The following is a 21,142-nucleotide window of genomic DNA, read 5'->3' on the forward strand; positions in this document are numbered from 1 at the left end:
GTGCTCTGTTCTCTGACAAGGTAATGGGAGGTTCCCTTGGAAAAGAGCTTTGCTTTGGGCCCTAAATGGCCCAAGCTTAGCTATACCTCTCCCTGTATGCTGCAGTTCCTAGAGAGCTCCCAGGGTTCTTAAAACCTGAAAATGCTTGCCTCAGATCAGTATGTGACCAAACAGCTCCAGACAGGTGCTGGGATCTTGATAAATCCAAGGAAAGATGTGTTGCTTCCAGTAATGTAATTTCTTCCAAAAACAAAAATCAACTTTGAGAGCTACAGTGCCAATTATATTACTAGGAGTAGAGGTAAGAGAAATCACCTACCCTCAAAGATCTTGTCACAAAGCATTTATTTAAAATTAAAGCTTTGAAAAACTTGGAAGTTTTCAGTGGAGACCAGTTGAACAGCAGTGGTTCTGGTACGTACACCTTCTTAAGCTTCACAAAAGCAATTGTTCATTTGTTGTCCACACATCATTCTCTACTGCTTGGCAGAGACAGGATGGAAGCAAGAATCCCAACACATCCAGAGTATTCTTGGTTCCTGCAGAGCCATGCTGAACACCTTCACCAGACTACAAACAGCTGAAGTAGCTTTAAAGCAGCCAGTTACCCTCATGGGATAGTAAGGAAAATTACAGACCTGCCTTTTTCCCATCTGCAGTTTGTAGGGGCACAATTTACCTGCTTGACCTCACCAGAATGAACTACAGTGAGTTAGGGTGGAAAGCAATGGGAAGAGTTTGGCAGCTATGAGTATGATCCTACAGCTGCTTTGGCATCGGTGGATTTAAGACCAAGGGTATTTTTGCAGCAGGAACACTCTACAGGCACCTTCAGTATGTGCAGAGGGCAAGTGCTCGATGGAGGGTAAGAGCATCAGTTAAGTTCCTGAGGTAAAGCAAGTGCGTGTTACATTATAAATGCAAGGAAATTCTTTGAGTCACATCCCTTGATTAGGTTCCTGATTCTGCCAACAAGGGGCTTAAGCTGGTGGTTAAACTGATACTTAAAAATTTCCTCTCTGCCTTCAGGTGTCAGGCAGAAATGCCTGAGCAGAGTTAACATAATACAGAGAGCTTTTCACCAGTAACAGCAACCAGCTGGGATCCCAACCCTCACTTTGTGTCCTGATAGCTTCTCATCCTCCTTGAGTAGCAGCTCTTGATTTCAGTTCAAATTCTCTTGAAATACATCTGGAGTATGAAGAAAAACCCAATACTATGTGCAACATCACTAAACTTCAGGTTCTGTGGAACCTGGAAAAAGAAACCCTCAATCTTGGTGAGATAGTGCTGGGTTATTTCTGGTTTGATATTGGTGATACCAGTTGTCAGAAATACATTCCAGGATTCTACTTGGAGACTCCAACTTCTTGCCTGAGAACTACTCAAGGTTTAAAAAGTTACACAGAAGATCTGTCAATATCTGTAAACATAGCCTCAAAATAAGGATAAATTATCTATTTACACTTGTAATTTAATTCATCTTTTGTTTATTTATTATACAACTGTTGTGTGAAATGTTTTTCCTTATGCCCTTAGAAGGTAGAAGATAAAACTGTCTTTGCAGTATTCAGTAAACTTCTGTGGTCACAGAATGCTTTTCTAGTGACTGTTCCATTTTATGTATCAGCTTTAAATATGGCAGCTGCTTTTTCAGGGATCATTATCTCAGGTGAAAGCGAGTGATTCAATCTTTCAGAGCTGGTAGTAGAGGCAGGAGCTTAGAGCTTAACCACACACACCGCCTTTCTTTAGCTGAGATGAAGAAGCCTGCAGATTGCAAGACACCAGAGCCCTTTCCATGAACTCTCACCAAACGGGCATTTGTAGAATACACATTAGTTGTAGTCCCATTAATTACTTTGATTTTTTGATGTTTGGTCCATCATGATTCCATTGCTGTCTCCAAATCATTGCTGTTACTGCTGTCTGTGGAGCTGGAAGCCACAGAGTTGGCACTAGCCAGGATGAGCCTCTCTCTGTTTCCAAAAACTTCATTCACTGCAACACAAATGGAATTGCTTAAATGTTACTCTCTCAGAGGAGTACAGCAGGGACAGCCTGGTGAGCACCATGGAATGGAAATCCCAACCTGCTGTGGTTTCAAAGCTCTTGCCCTTACCCCAAGTACAGAGTTGAAGCTAAAGGTCAGAAAAATCAGAAAATTGCCTCCCTATGATACTTCAATTACAAGTCCTGTTGTTTTTCCTCTAGAGCATATAGAGGTTTCCTCTGCATAATTCCTGTACCTAAGTACTGTAAAATTGATGAGGTTTGAAGACCACATCATTAAGTTTAAATAATTTATTTCTGGTTTTAGTCTCTGGTTCCCAATAGGCTCCTAAAAGCCTTCTCCCAAAAAATCATGCTGTTTAGCTACAAGTGATCAAAAGCAGTCCTCACTTTTCTTCCCATAAGTACTCAAAAAACATGATACCAAATCACATCAAGACCATCAGGAAAAAAAACAAAACATAGGTATTATAAGAAATAAAGTATTACACATCAGCTGCAAGAACATAAATTGTGTCAAGCAGTTTTCCAATTTAGAAGAAAACCCACATTTTTTGAAGCTGAAATATGACCACACATGCAGTCTTGGAGTATTTAAAAATCTTAACCTATGGTTTTCTGTCAGAGTCACAATACAATACTGAATATGAATACAGCCTGCAAGCAACAGGAGAACTACAACATTCAAAGAAATGAGAACATTACCTGCAGAGATCTTACTTATATCCCAAACACGCAGCCCTTCCCGCTCTCCTCCAAAGGCAAAGACAAATGGGAAGTCAGGGCAGCAAGCTGCACAGAACAGAACTCCCTGGGAGGGTGGGAGAAAAAAAAAAAATTAATCTTAAAATGAGTTTGTCATCTGAAAATACTTTCACCAAGCAAATTTTAACAAATGTAATAAAGTTTCTGAAACTTCTTTCATAAAGACATAAAATGAAAGTCAAGAGCTGCTAATTATAAACAGTTAATCACATCTTTGTCTTGAATGTAGCAGATGCAAGCTGGAGCACCCATAGTTCTACTCAGAACATTGTATCTGGAATTTGGGTCTCTGAGGCTTTGAAGCAATCTGCCAATTCCATGTGGAATACTGCACTGTGATGAGAATGATTTACCCAGAATATGTTACTAGTTTTTTTCCCTATGAGACCTTAGGTAGAACAAGATTCAAATGAGACAGAAAAAGAATAAGCAAAGTTTGTATACAAAACTTAGTAGACTCAAATAAATATTACTATACCATTTTCATATCCCTGGAATGGACTAAACTTGGTCTGTCTCCCAGGATATCCCAAATTTTCACATATTTGTCAGCAGATGATGTCACAAGGCACCCTTTGATCTGACTGCTTAGTTGTAGCCCTGGAAGATGAAGAGTGCAGCAGTGTGAGCGAAACAGGCAATCCCCATTTCACAGAGATTAGGATACATTTTGAAGTGAAGATATGAGAACAACCCCAATATTCTCCTCGCACTAAACTCATTCCAGAACAAAGGAGCAGAACATTAATGAAAGTTCCATGTTGCCATGGTCCCTGTAGTGAGAGCCAAGGGAATCGTGCAGGCCTATTTTGCCTCCCAATCCCCTCAACAGAGATTTGTTTCACATGCCAGCTACCATGATTAGCATGCACAACTTACTTGTTAAACAAGGAATCACTACACCTCAGTGCTATGGATTAAAGGCATCTTCCAGATGTGCCTCACCCACCTGGGACAAACAGAACACAAAGGCAATTTACCTGACACCTCTTGGTCGTGAGCCTTCAGAGTAAACAAGGGCTTATCAGCACGAGCATCCAGACAGTACACAAAGCCATCATCTGTGCTTGCCTAAGGAAACCACATTTAAAAAACAAACAGCCACAGTCACTCATCTGGAAAAAAAACTTCCAGTGAAATAACACCCACCCTCTTGTAAAACCCTCTGATCTGAGGCAGACACTTCTCCCCTAGGACACGTTACACTGTTCCCAGGCCTGCACCCCCAAAGTCAGGCTCTACCCAGCTGGTATCCCAGCTATTCTATGAACCTCAATTATGCTGCACTGATGACATGGAAGTCTTAATCCCATGCAAATTTCTGAAAGTGTATTTTGAAGAGAGTTGCCCCACTAAATTTGGCCCTCAGGCCAGGCAATGAAATGCAGACCCTTCAGTCTCTCAACTGTCAGTTCAAAGTTTTTGGAGCCATCAGTGGCTGCATAGGAGTCCTGTGCAAAACTAGGTGTGATTACACCAGGAGAGATCCACATCATAAACCCAACAGAGCTGAGCAGCCACTTCTGTTGGCTGTATACACAAAGCAACAGAGAACTAGACAGCCATTGAGATAATAGGGAAGATTTGTTTTTAAATTCTTGCAAAGTTTTATTACAAAAAACTCAAAAACACCAAGATATTTTTCCTTTATACTCTAGGTGGCTGTTGGTCTCTTCTCACAGGGAATAAGCAATAGAACAACAGAAAATGGCCTCAAGTTGCAGCAGGGGTGGTTTAGATTGAACATCAGCAAAAATGTGTTTACTGAAAGGCTTGTGAAGCACTGGCACAGGCTGCTCAGGGAAGTGATGGAATCCCCACCCCCGGAGGTATTTAAAAGCCATGTCGATGAGGCACTTATGGACATGGTTTAGTGGTGGACTTGGCAGTGCTGGGTTAACATTTAAACTCGATCTCAGAGGACTTTTCCAACCTAAAGGAGTGGATCACTCCATACCAGCCAGGAGGACAGTGCCCTCTAGCGCTGACTTGAAACACATTAATTAATACGCAGGATCCCAGTTCTAAGTGGCTATTTCTCAGCTGCAGTTGCTTCATTGCATGAAACAACAGAAACTGTGCAAAGGAAAATATATCCCCGCCACTGAACACTGCAACGACATGACCAAGGCTGTCACCTCTGGAGTGAAAAAGCACAAGCAGCAATAGCTTTTCTACTGTCACAGTGAAGATACCAAATAAGTAGCTGGTGTAGAGATACTTATTGAAAAAAACTACCTAAAAACATCTTCCCCCAGACTGCATTTTTATAAGCACCACAAACCATCCAAATGTCCATTGGCTCCATTATGATTCAGAAGCATTATGAACACTAAATAGGTTAACACAGGTTAAATGACATGGCAACAACCAACCAGAACAGAAAAACATGTACTCACCAAGAAATGGCAAGGTGAGAAATGATTCCAAATTACTCTCTCAACCTGACCACTAAACCGCCACACTCGATGGCTGTCCTGGGGGTTTCTGCAGTCGTACAGCACTGCTGATCTAGGGGACAAAGGGACAGGAAATAAAATTAAAAAAAAAAAAAAATATCAGGGTAGAACACTTCATGACATAGTTTGCTTTCTCACTGACATCTACAGAAGCTCCATGTAAACTATAATTAAAAAATTAAATGGAAACAACTTCACTACTTAGTCTTCTAATTCTGTAACAGATTAAAATCTTGCAGATAAGCACGAGATTTTTCCATGTGCTACAAAGTTTCATCTTGGTTACCAACAGCGCCTCTCTATTGAAACTAAGCAGAGCTTGAATTTACTCAATACGTAAGATACTCATCACATAGCAGCCCATAATTATGTAAATATACCACTTAATTACAAAGAGACTTCAGTAAAGTCAAGTAATGACGCACTAATTAGGAAATCATTTTGTCATACATATGCATACGTTTTCAAATATGCTTAATAAAAAATATTTTCTAAAAAACCAACAATCTTAACAAAGGAGAAAGAGTAGATGGCAGTCAGTGGGTCCTCTGGGAGTCTTTACAGGCACGTACTCAGATGAGTGGCTGCAGTATCCGTTCAAACTCAAAAAGCTCCTGAGTGCAAATGCAAGGGAGTCAGTCCAGCATCACCTCACCACTATCAACATCCTCAGTGTAACCCACTCCCTCTCTATCGTATAATTAAAGAAGTGTGATGTAGATTTCCCAGGTCTTTTACCAGGCATTTTACATAACAGTTTCTTTAGGTCTGATTTTCAGGCCATGAAGGTTCTCCCAATGCTCACTGAATTGCCTGTGGTCCTGGCAAGGCTTTGCAGGAAAAATCCACAGTGGGAGTCCGTTAGTTTATGGTTAACACCGTGGTTTAGAGGTGTCCATGGTACCAAAGGGGCAGCTAAAAAGGGATCAGCAGCTGGTCACTGCTTGGACTTAATGCTTCCTTTTATCAAAGGAAGTCGAGACGGAGAGAAAAGACAGAAGCAGCTTCCTAACAACAGCAAAAGGTCCTACTCCAATACTCCAGCAGATGCAGCAAGAACATAATAGAAGCCAGGGAACTCAAAGGCTTGACTGAAGATTGGCAAGTCTATAAATAATTTCAACATAAGGACAAAGTCTTAAAAGCAGAATAAAAAATACCAGTGTAAGAAAATCATGGTGATAGAACAAAATTTAGAAGTTACCCCACTGAGATGGGAGAACAGAGAGAGAGTATTTTGGCTGGCAGGACTTACAAGAACTGGCAGCTACAGAGTAGTCCAAGTGTGCAGACACAAACCATTTCCCAGCATCTCCAGGCTGCAATCACAGGAGACAGCCCATTACACTTTGGCTGTGCCTATAGAGGCTGGAGGGAGAGAACTGGGATTTTCAAGTCCCTTGTGCCTCCACCTTGGCCTTACTGGCTGGCAAAACCTGGGCAAATTTTCACAGGAATAAACAGCGACATGTTCCCAATGATGAAAATGCCATAAGGCCAAATTAAGAAATAAATTTGGTTTGGAGCAGGCAGACACCTGGCACAGAAAATGTTGGTCCAGATGGTTAAAGCATTGGCTACCTCTGAAAAAGTGGTAAGGAAAACTACATCTTGGCCATAAGCAAACCTGGTTTCCTCGCTGGAAAAAAATAATAGCAGAGTTATATGAAAAATGAAAGAAAACACAAGGCTTAATTGAAAAGGAATACCCTCCCCAGGTGGAACATGTGAAAACATGACCCTGACATACTTATCAAATGATCCAGAAACAAGGGTCTGAGTTTCAAAGGGATGAAACTGCAATGTCTGGACCTAGATAATGGAAGATTTTATGTAACACACATATACAGAAACTTTCTTGGATCAAAGCACAACCATCCCAACCCCAAGCCAGCACAGAGTCCTCCCCAAAAAACCCTCCTATTAAAATTGTTGATATTCAGATTGCTCAAAATCAGTGCAAGAGTTGTGCATTACTTCAAACACCCCCACCTGGTAAAAACAAGGTATTTTCCATATAATCTGACTGAACAGAATCCCATGCCCCCTTCCTGCCCAAGATAGTAATTAAAAAAAAAACTGGAGGTAAAAGAATATCTGCTTCCAGTTTGGGGAAAAAAGCAGACATTAACAAAAAATGAAAATCAGGAGTTTGTCCAGGGCAGTGACTTTGTTAGCAGCAAAATAAGGTTACAGCTATTAATAACTAGCTTTTACATTTTCATTACTATGAGATTAATTCATTTCTGAAGTACTCATCACTATGGTATTTTAGTATCATTTATTTTAAACCTCTTCACCTAGAACAAACTGTAACTGACACTCATTCCCTTAAGAGAGTTACAGTTTGACCTATGTTCAGTCACCTATTTTTGTAGCTTTTACCAGCACTATTATATTCCCCACCATTAGGGCCAATACACAAAAGGTATTTTAAAAACTATTACAAAGCTTTTTTAACTTTCTAAAAGATAAGTTAAATAACATTTTAAAAAGCTAATACAGTACTGTTTGCAAAAACAACTAATTCATAAATTAAAACAATTCTGCACAGATGTTAGAAAATTAAGAGGATTGTTGTTCTGAGGGTTCACTACCAAGCAGCAAATGAAAAACTGCAGTTACATTTTTCTTTGTATTCCACAGTGGAAGAAACAAGCAATTAATCCATACCTTGTCTGTATGTAGTGTCAGGCTGGCTGCTGGCTTACCCACAGCCATGTCCCACAAAATCACTGTGTTGTCAGCAGAGGCACTTGCTAAAACGTTCCTGATAATGGATCAAAAATCATTTTAAAACTCTTTCTACAAACAAATAATGGTAAAAAATCCAAAATACACACAGAGCCCAATTCTGAGAACAAGTACACTGTGGTCTATAGATGATTCCTCTCAAGCGTGAGGGATAACTCCCTGAAGGCAACTGTAAGTTTTAAGTAAAGATTATAAATAGGCTATATATTACATTAGTAGAACACTTATAACAATGACAGTTCTGCTTCTATTTCCCCTGACATTACTTACAATACCATTTAGTCGAAGACTTCTCAAACAAAACAAAGTAATAAAGGCTTTGAAGCACATTCTTTCCTTTGACATTGAATAGTATTTTTAAACATTATCTGTGCTACTTCATTCTGTTTGCATATGCATGCAGCCAAGAACCTGACAAACCTGTTTGTGAAATATTTTGCTCTCTAATATCTGTTTATATTCCTACTGAAGACACAACACTATACCCTTTGTAGACTGCTGAAAGTAACCACTAAAATTTCAGTTAGTTTACAGACCCCACATTTCAACTTAAATTTGAGCAATTGTATTAAGAGCAATAAACACAGCTTAAAAGTTTGATCAGAAAAAAAAATCAAAACATCCCCAGATGCCTGTCAAACACACACTACATTTCCTATAACTGCTTCACTGCTCTTAAAATCAAATTTATTACCTCAACGTGTTGTTTCTGATTGAAACTTCTCCCCCTCCCCTTTTTATATTAACCAAGTGTTTCTGTCTCAAAGAGTTAACATTCTCCTGGAAATGCTGTTTTCCCAAGCAATGTTACAAGGGAAAGTTAAGAAAATGCATAGTGAAGGCTGTAAGAACATTTTACAGTAACACCACTATGACCTACAGGCAGAAAGTTATTTGTAGAGAGTTGTCACAACATGCCTTGCTTAAAAGAAAGAAACAACAATAAAACATTTTATATACAAGCTGCTCCAAGGAGTTCCTTGTTTTGTCCATAAGCTGCCCACTTCAGGCTGGTTTTATTTCCTGAAAGAACTACCAGTATCAATGAATTTGTAACTCAGTACATTACAGAATTATGCATTTCAGACTTAACTACTGAAGTAATAATTTTTTTTCATCCTTGTCTACATTATCACCAGACCATTCCTAGGTACACAAAAGCTCCTCTTTTCTAAGAATGATGGACTGATCACTGTCACATTCTGTGCATATGTGTCTAATTTAAGAACACTGTGAATTAAGAGTGCAATTTATATACATTTACTGAGGCCTGTGTGGGTATTTTCTTCATCAGTATCTAGATAAGAACACACTACAAGTGAAGGCTCACACCTGCTCATCAGAATATTCTGAGTTGTCTGTGTGCATGTTCAAAGGCAGAGGCATTTATGACAGCAGAAAAAAAAATCAGCCTGTGTCTGACTGAAGCAGTTTCAAGACCCCTGCTGAGGATCCTCTGACAGATGAACTGTTAACAACAACCTAAGTGATAAAAATCCAGCAGCATCTTTACTTCAGTCAGCACACTGTCCTTGACCTCTGCCCCAAGATGGACCAGCTTTGTGTTGCTTCAATAGCAGCACTTCATTTCTAGTTCATTCAGGCAACAGGGAATATTCTCTGCCTAGAGGCCAGAGGCATTTCTATAACTGAGCTATTAGGGCTTTTACACTCTCTTTCCTGTTCAGAGTTTTGGGGCAAAAGCCAGAAGGAAAAAAAAAAAACCCAAAACAGAATAGCAAGGACTTTCTTCTATAAATCTACTTGTCTCTGTTGAAATGGTGGTTTAGGCCACTGGCAGACTAGCATAGCTCAGGGCAGCCCTTCTGCTTTTCCATTTTGAACAAGTGAAATGTAGACAGTTTATCAAATGGCTCACACCCACCTTTGCCCTGCCTTCATCTGGATAACCTGCAAATCAAAAGTGACCTCCAGCAATATACAAGTATTAAAAAAAAATTAAAAATCAAGAGCTCTAGTTAAAAAAAAAGAAGTGTATTTTTAAGAATGCATCAATTTCAGCAGTGCTTTCAAGTTTTTGGATTTTGTGTGAAAACTGTACGCCTAATGAAGACTGCAATTTTCTAACATCCATTGTTATTCAAGTATTCTTTTACCTGCTTTGTTTATTCCATGAAAGATCAAGCACAGCATCAGTATGTCCTTCAGTCCCTTCTGAAGATAAACTCTGTGTATGCACACATGACATAAACAGACTTTTGAAAATTACAGCTTCAGTGCAAATCAAGCATTACTTCACATTAGTATGAATTCCCTAAAGCCTTCACAAACAACTTCATATTAAATTACTCTCACTTGCTGCAACACAGCTTTTGAGAGAACTATCTCTACACCACCTGCCCCTCCTGTCCCAGATCGCAGATTGCTCCAGCTGCTGGCTTTACAGAACTGGTTATTCCCTTCAGGCTAGTAAAAGAAACCTCATTATTTCCAGCTAATGTGCAACTTCTTCAGCTTCTTTCTAAACTCTCCTGGCAGCTCCCTCTCTCTCCTCCCAATTAAGTGAGCTTTGGGTCCTTGCAACTGCCAGTTCCTGCAACTTCTAATTTTAAATAGTTAAGATTCAAAGTTTACTGGGACACCACCCCACTCCTGTTCTGCTCTTAATTCCAGGCTTTAGTTATTTAGAGAACAATTAGCATTTCAAATATTCTAGGGGGGGGGGGGGGAAAGAAGGCATTATCCCTGCTACAAATTTCCTCCATCCAACCAGCTAAACCATTTTGCAAGACTTACTTTCTTTCCTTTCTTTTTCTTCTTTTTCTCTCTCTTGCCTCCAAGAGAAAAGACTGGTTCCAAGGATTCTACTACATCAAGGTCCCAAATGTCAATGACTGGGGTCATGTTACCCACTGCAACATAATTTCCTACAACAAAAACCCAAATGCAACCACATTTATTTAGTTATGAAACAGCGTATTTGGCAATCCAGCTGCTCCTTATTTCTTTGGTTAAGTAAAACTTATGTGCCACAATCTTCTATTTGAATATATTTATGTTTATAACTGGGAAGGAGCAATTTAAAAAGAGATGTTGCCAGAAAAAATATTACTTGCCCTTCTTCCCCTTCAGTACAAGTAACTGTTCAAACAACCTGTATAGAGTTGCATGTTTTGCTTGTTTTTGAAAGAAAAAACAAACCAAAATTAAACCACATCCCCTGTACTATGGAAGAAAAAAATCTGAGAAACACAGGAGAAATGTTACTACATACATAAATATATAAAAAATATATAAATTTTGCTGTGCTTTACATTTAATTAACTGAACAAAAGCAACCTTTTGTTTGCAAACAGAAATTAAAGCAGATTTCAGAGATTGCTCTGGTCTGCTGACAATAACTTAATTGCTTGCAATAAAATGACTATTTTAGTAAAACCATTTGTTACAGCAGCATCACTGAGATGACTGGATCACCAAGCAAAAATACCTGATATTCACATCTTGGTTATCCCAAGTCAATATTATCTTGATATTAACATTGATTTTATTTCTTTGTACTGCAGGAAGAAATTATTTAGTGACAACATTACACTTACATGCTTTTCAAGCAAAAATTCTTTAACTGGACACTGACAGCATCCTTTGTAATTTACCTGTTGATTCATCTGGACTAGGATCAAAATTCAACCACTCCAGGCTCAGAGGGTAAGCAGGCAAGATAATGTCATGATGGACATAAAATGAGTCCTCTTCATGATTATAAACTGAAAAAGAATTAAAGTTATGCAAGACATCAGTGAAGAGGGAAAGCAAACAGCTATGAGCAGGTCACTTCCACAAAAGGCAGTTGTGGAAAAAAACTAAATTCTCAAGGAGATTCAGAAGGAAAATTCACAGAGTCTTCAGAGATTTACTGCAAAGGCCAGACCCTCTACAAATGTTGTACCTCACAGAATTACACAAAATAAAAATTCTCCTGTGTACTTTAGATAAAGTTGTGATGAGTTCAGTCAAGGTTCAATACTTTACTTTGTTTGTAAGATCTCTTCATAATACATGCTCCACATCCAGCACTTTCTACATCAGGATACATTCAGTTTACAGGATTAGCAATTAAAAAAAAATATTCCAGATGAAGTTGAAAGGTAAATGAAGGTAAAAAGACAAATCAGAGGAAGGTGAAGAAGTCAGAAGGACTTCTACCTTTAGTAGATGGTAACTGAGATACAGGAAAAGTTTTGGTAAAGCAGCCATATACTAACACAAATTCTCTGTAGCTGGCTATTTTTCTTCTTATAATAAAATAACTTACCAACTGGACAGCAGAGAAAACCCATTAATTATTTTAATAACATTTTATCACACACACAAAATCACAGTGCCACTTTTAAGTGCATGTGACAGATGTTCAGATAGTAACTGAAGTCACCAGTTAACTAAGTTATCTTAGTAGTCAACTAAGACAAGGTTACCCAATTTTAGAAACTGCAGAAGCCTTTGCTATTGTTCTGTAAGTTTATATTGGGTATAAACTTACAGTTAATAAAATTTGTAAACACCTCCGGACACAGAAAATTCCACATGCTGGTATCTGAAGAGATGCTTTCACACATTTTGGTCATGTTGTTGCTTAAAATGAAATACTTTGCCTACAGAAACATGGACCACAGCACAAGTGGCCAGAAGCATTGCCAAAAAGAATCACAGTAAGCAAAGATGATAATTTCAGCACGTTCAGTAGTATTTATTGGCTGCAACAGAACAATTTTTACACAGCAAAAGTAAACCTATTTCTAGAACAAGCAGTATTCAGGCCCTATTAAGAATTATCTCTTCTAGACCATGATGATAAAAGTGCCAGTTCTTCTAATCCTAGCAGTGGAAAGCCCACTTAAAGAAGCAAGGAGAAAGCTAAAGAAAAAAATATAAATGAAACAACAAACCACTAGAGGATGCTTGCAGGATATGGAACGTAGGACTGGAATGAAGAGCATATGTTCAGAGAATAAAAGTGCCATAGTATTTCCTACAAGTTTTAAGAAATGAAATAAGGAAAGGAATTGCTATACAGCCTGAAAGAAGCAAGCTATCCTTTAAATAACAGTAACTACACAGGAAATTCTCTAGTCCTGAAAAGTAGCTAAAGCACCATGACACAGAAGAGGACAAAACACAAGGCAGATGGGGAGAAAAATCCTTCTCAAAACCAACCCTCTGCCTCTTCAACACAGCCACATGGTACATGCTAGGCAAGACATTCCCTATATTCACTGAAAAGAACAAACCCTATTTTACTCACCATGGACCTCCAAACTACAGCAGTCTTTATCAACTCTGCCACAAAGGACAAGATTGTCACTGGGTTTAATCAAAAAGTCCTCCTGTTCATATTGCTCCTAAACAGCAAAAAGGAGAAGACAAAGGGTGTTGAGCAAAGCACATAAATCATGAAACGGCACGTGTTCAAAAGGAGGAATCAGTAATACTGAACCACAGCTGAAAATACTCAAAATCCAACACCCTAATGCCCACCCACCTAAAACTATGTTATGGTGCTGAACAGAGAAACTAGACTCGATTATGGGGAGAGTGAATAGTCACTAAATCAGATTGAAGGTGGGTTTGTAGAGGTGTTTAATTATCAAATATAAAACCATATTTCAAGGCTATCCTGATGCAGCTGATTGCTGAAAAGAAAATCATCACCAGGCGTCCACAAAGAAAGGTAATTTCCCTTGTGCTCCTGTGCCTTGACCACTTATATAACAGAACAGCATTTTACCCAGTAACAATACTGCAGCTGCTCCTCACATCCAGGAAATACTTCCACTGTCTGCTTCCTGGAAAGCATTTCCCAAGAAGTACTGCCTACAGTGCTACCAGGCATTCAGCTGTACCAGAACAGATGTAACCTCTCATCTGATTTTCATTGTTACTGAGGAATGGAAGGAACTTGGGAATTTTTGTTGCAAAAACTTAAGAACTGTACAGAAGTCAATAATCTTACACAGAGTAGCATCCTTCCCATCTTCAACACATACAAGACTTTGTGGACTTCTCATTGCACACTTTTAAGTTTTTGTTTGGGTTTTTTTTTTTTTTTTTAAATGCACTTCAAGCATACTTCAGTATTTGAATTCTATCAAGTTCTGCAATTCTTTGAATTCACTTAAGGTTACACAATACATAGTCTTCAACAGTTCCAGTAGTAAATACTAAATGACAACAGAAAATGCACATTGAAGAACTTTCAGAATTTGGGCAAAGAACTTGAGCATAGGAAAAAAAGCTTGAGAAAAAGGTGTTAATCTTCTGTATGTCTACAAATCCAGCTTCTGCAAAGATGTTTCCCATCTGACAGTGGAAACTAATACAGGCAGAAGCAGCCAATGACACAGTGCTATTTAGATATATATATACACAGAACGTTGATATATTAGACACATTGCCTGAGTCCAGAGTCCACCTCAGCCTGATTTCTTACACAAACTGATGGAAGGTGCAAGAGTCTTGCAATCTGTGAAATTTTCTAATTTTGGCCACTAGCAGCCTGAGACTTGTTATTTCTTCAAGTGTTTTCTGTGTCCTACTAGGCAGGTGGAAAACCACTCCATGGACAGAAGTGCATGGTTTAAGTAAGGAGCCTGTTCACCTTAACCTCCTACTTAACTTAAATGCAAAAGGCACAGAAAGAAACCTTAACAAAGCAACCTTAATAGAAAAGAGCACCATCTAATCAAAACTCCAGCACACCTGTGAAAAGGCACTGCAAGCACTTACATGGCCCAAAGCAGAATGGAAAATTTAACTCATTTTAAAGCTTATGCTGTTTAAGATATTTAACATTCTTTAAGTACTCACAGTGGATTTTAGAGTGATGTAAGGATCGTTTTCATTGCTCCCATATACTGCCAGAGTAGCCAAAGAGTCTCCAAGTTTTAAATCACCTAGATGGGAATTTCAGAACACTTTTTATACGTGTCTGTAACAGGCAAAGTTAGAAACTCCTGTATCAATACCTGTATTACCTATACAGCAAAGTATCAGGAGTGGGCTACATGAACTTCCAAGTTCCAAACTTAAGTACCTGGGTAAGATAAACTGTTCAGTGCTTTCAGGGACTTCTGCTGCTCTGCTCCAGCACTACAGCAGCCAGAGTGACCTTTCCAACATGCTCTTGGTCTTAGTGTCAGCGAGGGGGACACCAAACTGTTTCCCTCACTAAATGACTTCCCAAGATGGGACAAGCAAATCATTAAAACTGTGAATTTCCAGCATCTGAAACTTAACACAGTGTAGCCTTAGGATAATAAAGTCTTAAGTGCAACAAGAAGTGGAAGAAAAGTGCACATCTGACACACAAATTCTTCTTACCCGTGTATTCCTCTGCATCGTAATTGTCCAAATCATATTCGTCCAGTTCATGATCAGACAGCTCTTCATTGTTTTGGGAAGACTTAGTGCTGCTGCCAGGCACGGGTGCATTCGTGTCACCTGCTGTCTGGCCTTCATCACTGCCACCAGCACCATCCCTGTGGAAAGATACACAGCCCTGAGAAACTGTGGCAGACACACAGAACACTTCCAGGGGGCTGCTGGAGAGATTTCAGCACACAGTCCCAGCTGCTCATATGGCTTTTAAGTCTTTATGCCAATAATTTTGAAATCCATTCACTCCTTCTAGAGCCTTTTCTAAAGTACAAGGCATCTATAATTCTCAGGCTTTCAGAGAAAGCTTTTCCTTGAAAGTTCTCATGACAAAACGTGGCATAAATTTTCCTCAACAAGGTAAAGTGTGTGTCCAAGCCCCTTTCTCTTACATGTTTGTTGTGGATACAATCTCTCAACCTCTCTTCTGTGCATTCACATGTCTCCATGTCATTCCTTCCTTTCTTTTCCCCACTCAGAGGCATGGTCATGTGTGGGAATTCCCACATTTCTTCAAGCTTTTAAAGATCTAATTTTCTCATACATCCCATACTTTAGCAAAGGAAAAATAACATAGAATTCATTAGGTAAGGTCACACTGTGGATTCTTCTCATGGGGTAAACCATGAAACATCTGGAAAATTCAGAATTTTGTGGCATCAATTCTGCATGCAAGGAATTCAGAAGAAGGAAATGCACCTTAAACACTGGCTGAGAAGATAACAGACAGCCAAGGTGTCACAATGGAGTGTGCTCCAAAGAAACTCATCCCTGCTCAACACACTGTATTTCTGTCCTTCTGCATGCAAAATTCCCACGCAACAATGAGCCAAGGTGGTTCTCAGGTACAGTTTCCAAATTAAGTATCAGAAACCTAATTTTCCTAATTTGTTCAGTAAAATAAACACTTCACATTAACAACATAACTAGAGACAAGTAACAAGATAATTAAATAAAATAACTAAATCCGAATTTGATTTGTAATCTTTGCACAGGGATAAAAGTGAGGTGCTGCAACAAATTCTGCAAAATACAACAAATTATAAATAGATCAGCTGTTTCAGATGGTCTTCATATTTCCATCCTGAAGTTTTATAGAATGCATAAAAAAACAGCACCTCAAATCTTTCCATGCTTTTGAAATTGCAAGAGAAAGGAAATCACTTAGAAAAACAAAAGTTTACACATAGAAAGGGGAACCAAGTAACTCCACAGAAAACAGAAACGTTAATCATTTAAGAAATTAACATGATGTGAGAATTTTCCAAATGTTTAAGATTATTTTGGGACCAATAAATAACCAAAACCAGAAAAAAGAGAATAAAATACATCCTGGGACAATACACGCCGCTCAGCAGTAGTGTCACTGATACATCCAACAGAAACAGGGTGGATAATATTCATCCAACTATAAAAACTTTTTCTGCTACCTGTTGCATCTGTTCAACCACACACACTGTGGCACAACCACACACCCTACACAGCTGGAACACTCAGAAGCCTTACTCTATGAACAGATCTAACAGGCCAGAAAATGGAATAAGACCTCAATCCCCCACTCTTTCTAGACAAAACAGAGACATTTCTTTCTTGTCTTCTATTGTGTCTCCTAAATACGTCACTTCTTGTATTAGTTTTGTAAATACATTTTTCTTAACAGTAGAGCAACAAAAAGTAACACAACTACATAACTAAGGGCTCTCAGTGCTGGGGGGAGAGTTGTGATGTCTCCAGTTTCACTGTGCACCAGGCACACCCCTGAGTGATGGATTGCCTTTTCTATCAAAGCATGAACACCCCGTCACTCTGATCTCCACTGTGCCCTCCACACCTAGACTGTCCTGTCCCACCCTCGACATCCTTTTTCCTGGTCACTTCGGGACTCCCATCTCGCTTTCCCACACATCCAAAGCAGCCGCTGTTACAAACCCAGGGCCTTAATTCTCACTGTAGGCGGGAACAGGAGCTCCAGCGAGCGCCAGGTCACTGCCAGTGACAGCCCGCAGAGGCAGCTGAGGAAGCACACCGGAACGCAGCCGCCTTGTCACGTCCACGACGGCAGCAGGATCTACTCCACCCGATGTTCCTCCGCTGGCCCTCCGGGATGCCAGGCTGCCTTGGCACGGTGGCTCCGGGAGGAATCCGCGCTGGCTGCTGCCGGTCCCCGCTGCTCGCTGCTGCTCCCCGGGCCGGCCCTGCAGCCCCCCGGGCCGCCCCCTCCACTCCCCGGCTCTCTGAGCGGCCGAGCAGAGCCCGGGAGTGGCGGCGAGTCCCTCCCGCTGCCCCGGCTCACCCCAGCCTGTCCTGCGCCTCCTCGATGAGACCCTTCAGCTCCTCCTCGCTGAGCTGTACCTGCGGGGCGGACACAGAGGGGTGAGGGAGGCGGCGGGGGCGGGCGAAGGTCCCTCAGCGCGACCGCGACCCCGATCCCGATCCCGATCCCGATCCCGACCCCGACCCCGACCCCGACCCCAGCCCCAGCCCCGGCCCCACCTTGTCGGGCGTCTCCTTGGCCACGCCGCGCCGCACCCAGGCGGCGCAGGGCACGGGGCAGCTCATGGCGGCACCGCCACACGTGTGAGCGGCCCGGCGCGCCCCAGTGACGTCACGAGAGCAGCGGCCGCCCGCGACGGCCAGGACCGGGGAGGGGGCGGAGACTGTTGCGTGACGTCATCCCCACGCGCCGCGGCAGTGGCGCGGCTCCGAGGGGTGGGCGGGTCCTGGGGAGGGGTGGGCGGGTCCTGGGGAGGGGTGGGCGGGTCCTGGGGAGGGGTGGGCGGGTCCTGGGGAGGGGTGGGCGGGTCCTGGGGAGGGGCGGGCGGGTCCCTGGGGAGGGGCGGGCGGTGCCGCCTCACGGGGACGCGGGCGCTGCGAGGGCCCCGTTTCCCGGGTTTGTGCAGAACCCCGGGATCAATTAAGTTGGCGTACACCCTCTGAGATCAGCGAGTCCAACCTTCAAGTCTTCCGCTCCCCACACTGGGTCACGGCCTCCCTCATTGCCCTGCCACTGAGATATCCCGGCGGCAATCCACCGAAATGAGACGTTTACAAAGGCCTTTTTTGATATTGGTCCCTACATTTTATCCAAGGAAAAGAAACCAGCGCACGGAGTCAATGGCAACAAGGAGGTGCAGCGAGTTGTGAGGGTCTGGCGTCTCCATAGTAGCGGCTGCTTTCTGCCCTCCCACACGAGCTAACTCATTAAATCAGAGGAAATGGATTAAAGGCCAGCTAGAATGTACAGGAAGGTACTCTCTTACTAACATGCAGAAATCGCTGCTGTTCCCATCACTAGAATCTTAATTCAGTGCAAAGTGCAAGAATGGGAAGCTGAGGAAGGAGAACGAGTGTTTCTCAACTCAGTAACCAAACTGCAGCTGGGCAGGTAAAATGGCCTCGTTATTCCATCCACAACACCACTGTGGCATTTTCATTATTTTTTATCCTGATTCTCCTGTGGTTCTGGCATGAGAGAAAAATAAAAATCTACAAAATATTACTACCTCTTCACTTCCCCCTTCATTTCACCGGTATGCTGTGTTTTGTTTTAATGTAGACATAAACATACCAAGGCAGAAGTTGGATCCTTCTAGCTTTCCTAGCAGTAACCTGTGACATGGACATCCTAGTCCTACCTGTAATCCTGCATTTTGGCATGCTTGCCTTTTTGCTGGGCTGTATTTGCTTTGCTGGCCATCTTCTCTTAACAGTGGTCAATAAATCCTTCTTGTCCTCCCATGCATGAATCGGCCACAGTTAGACCTTCAGTCTTCCTCCAGATTCCGGGCAAAGTTTTGGGAAAGTGCCTGCTATTCTCAAAGGACAGGCACCCCTGTTAGGGGTGTTAGGCAGCCAAGGGGAAGAAAGCCACGTTACTTTCCAGTGATATTTGGGTTTTTTTTTCCAGATGTATACATTTACAGTGTGGAGGTTTGCAGAACAAAGCGGAACCAGACTTGTTTTTACTGAAGCCATATTCGGAGGGGGCACACAAGCTCTGCCTTCTGCCCCACTGTGCACATAATCACAAGCTAGCAGTGCACTGTGGGGAGGCCCAACAGCAGAAGTACCAAAGAAAAGACAGCTGGAAAAGGAGGAAGGAAGTAAAATAGGTAGCAATTGTGCACAATGGATATTATAGCTTAGAGAGCTGCAGTTAGTAGTAATGTTTTTTTCTTCTGAGACCCAGTCCATAAATGCTGGGTGATTCCAATACCTCTCTCTGTCATACACTTTCTGGGATTGTGCAACTGTTTTTGTTTGTTTGTTTGTTTGTTTTTAAAGAAAGATCATTCCATTAAAGGTATTAGTGTTCTACAGCAGTCACAAAAATGTGGCTGAAAGAGTGGTGCCCCAGGCAGGAAGCTCCCAGCAGATGGAACCAAAATCTACTGCAGCCCAGAACAGCCACACCAAGGAATCCCCCAGGATGACTTATTGCACACCAATAAAAAATGGTCTTCTTTGTGTCCAATGTCCAAAGATGGCTCAGCCACAGAGATGGGAAGATTAGCAAATAAAGCAGATGTTAATTTCTTAATTTGGATGGAATTCCGCCACCATTGGAGGAATTATGGGACAAGCCCAAGAGCTACCCTACCTGGGAATGAGGCTTTATAGCTGACAGAAGTCTCTGAATCTTTGCTAGATGAAAAGAATGGCCATGAAGAAAGAAAGGTATATGTAACAGCAGACAAGGGCTCAAATGGCTGTCCCAGAAAGAGTGTGAGGACAAAGCTCAGATCCTGTGGAAATAAAAGAATTGTCATCAGATGTTTTCATGACACAGCCTGTTCTGGGCTGGCCTTAGGCCTTTCCTAAATGTGATCTCCTGAAAGGATTCAGCTCCCCTGGCCCCAGTCAGAGGTCAGACAGAGCAGTGCCTGAATCTCTTAGACCTATTTCTTAACCTCTGATGAGGAGAGCTGAGATTCTTTTTATCCCTATGAACATCCATAAAGGAAGGCAAAACTTGACAATAGCAATTTTCATTTTCAGTTTAGTCACTGATTCTAGTGTCAGAAACTTCTGCCTGTCTGAAGTGAAAAGCACTGAAACATTGTCCCTGTTTCTGGATCTGTATTCGACCTATCCCTGCTGCTTTTCACCCGAGGATGCAAGTGCTGGATAAAAGCAAACTTCTGTTCTGGAGTGGATATACCCAGGTAAAGAAAGGGAACCAGTGGGAAAAAATCAGTGACTCCTTGAAAGGGAGGGTTCAGCTTCTTTTTCAGGGACATGTCAAGGTGCCCAGAGAGCACTCAGAGTATTGTTCTTCACATGAAGTCAGATGGAAGAGAGAAGAGCTGGTTGATGAAGTGATGTTGAAGTAGCTGGTTCCAGCAGGCTCTCCAATAACTACTGGAAAACTTAAAGAGCTCCAGTGTCCAAGGCTCTGTAGAGACTTTGATATACCTTGAGTCATGAAACTCTCAGAGACACTTTAAACATCTCTAGTAGGACAGCTGGAAGGTACTACAAGGCCACGAAAAGATTCATTGTGCAAATCACACAGCCTGTAGGCAAGAAAACAAAGGGGATTTTATGTGTTTCAGAAGTTATGCTGTAGGTTTACAGCTGTGGTTAAGCTGACCTCTTCAGATGAAAAAAGGGGAAAGTAATCCATACACTGGCATCTCAGATTATTTTTTTTCTATTTTATCATATGATCTGCAAAATACCAGTGGTGCGGTCCCAGCGATGCCACACATAATCAAGAGAAGAAAGAAAGAAAATAAATAAAGAAAAAGAAAAGAAAG

General features: G+C 41.4%; 1 protein-coding gene across 1 annotated transcript; it reads right to left on the reverse strand.

Moving 5' to 3' along the window:
- Positions 1-328: 328 nt before the first annotated feature.
- PWP1 (PWP1 homolog, endonuclein) lies at positions 329-17,969 on the reverse strand. The gene is made up of 15 exons (XM_053942856.1): positions 17,877-17,969; positions 17,677-17,735; positions 15,330-15,487; positions 14,817-14,902; positions 13,255-13,351; positions 11,609-11,719; positions 10,749-10,879; positions 10,109-10,179; positions 7,911-8,007; positions 6,988-7,049; positions 5,178-5,289; positions 3,759-3,849; positions 3,257-3,378; positions 2,719-2,824; positions 329-2,001 (listed from the first exon to the last, which is right to left on the reverse strand). The coding sequence occupies exons 1-15, from the start codon at positions 17,940-17,942 to the stop codon at positions 1,886-1,888; spliced, it is 1,485 nt and encodes a 494-aa protein (XP_053798831.1). The 5' UTR covers positions 17,943-17,969; the 3' UTR covers positions 329-1,885.
- Positions 17,970-21,142: the final 3,173 nt, after the last annotated feature.

Source organism: Vidua chalybeata, chromosome 5, assembly GCF_026979565.1.
Source record: "Vidua chalybeata isolate OUT-0048 chromosome 5, bVidCha1 merged haplotype, whole genome shotgun sequence".
NCBI lineage: Eukaryota > Metazoa > Chordata > Aves > Passeriformes > Viduidae > Vidua > Vidua chalybeata.

Excerpts from the sequence above, each read along its gene's own strand:
- PWP1 (XM_053942856.1), bottom strand. The coding sequence starts at position 17,942 with ATGAGCTGCCCCGTGCCCTGCGCCGCCTGGGTGCGGCGCGGCGTGGCC. Across the intron at positions 10,880-11,608 it reads TAGTCCAGATGAATCAACAG|GAAATTATGTTGCAGTGGGT; the intron begins GTAAATTACAAA and ends TTTTTGTTGTAG. Across the intron at positions 3,850-5,177 it reads TCTCACCTTGCCATTTCTTG|GCAAGCACAGATGATGGCTT; the intron begins GTGAGTACATGT and ends TGGTTTCCTTAG.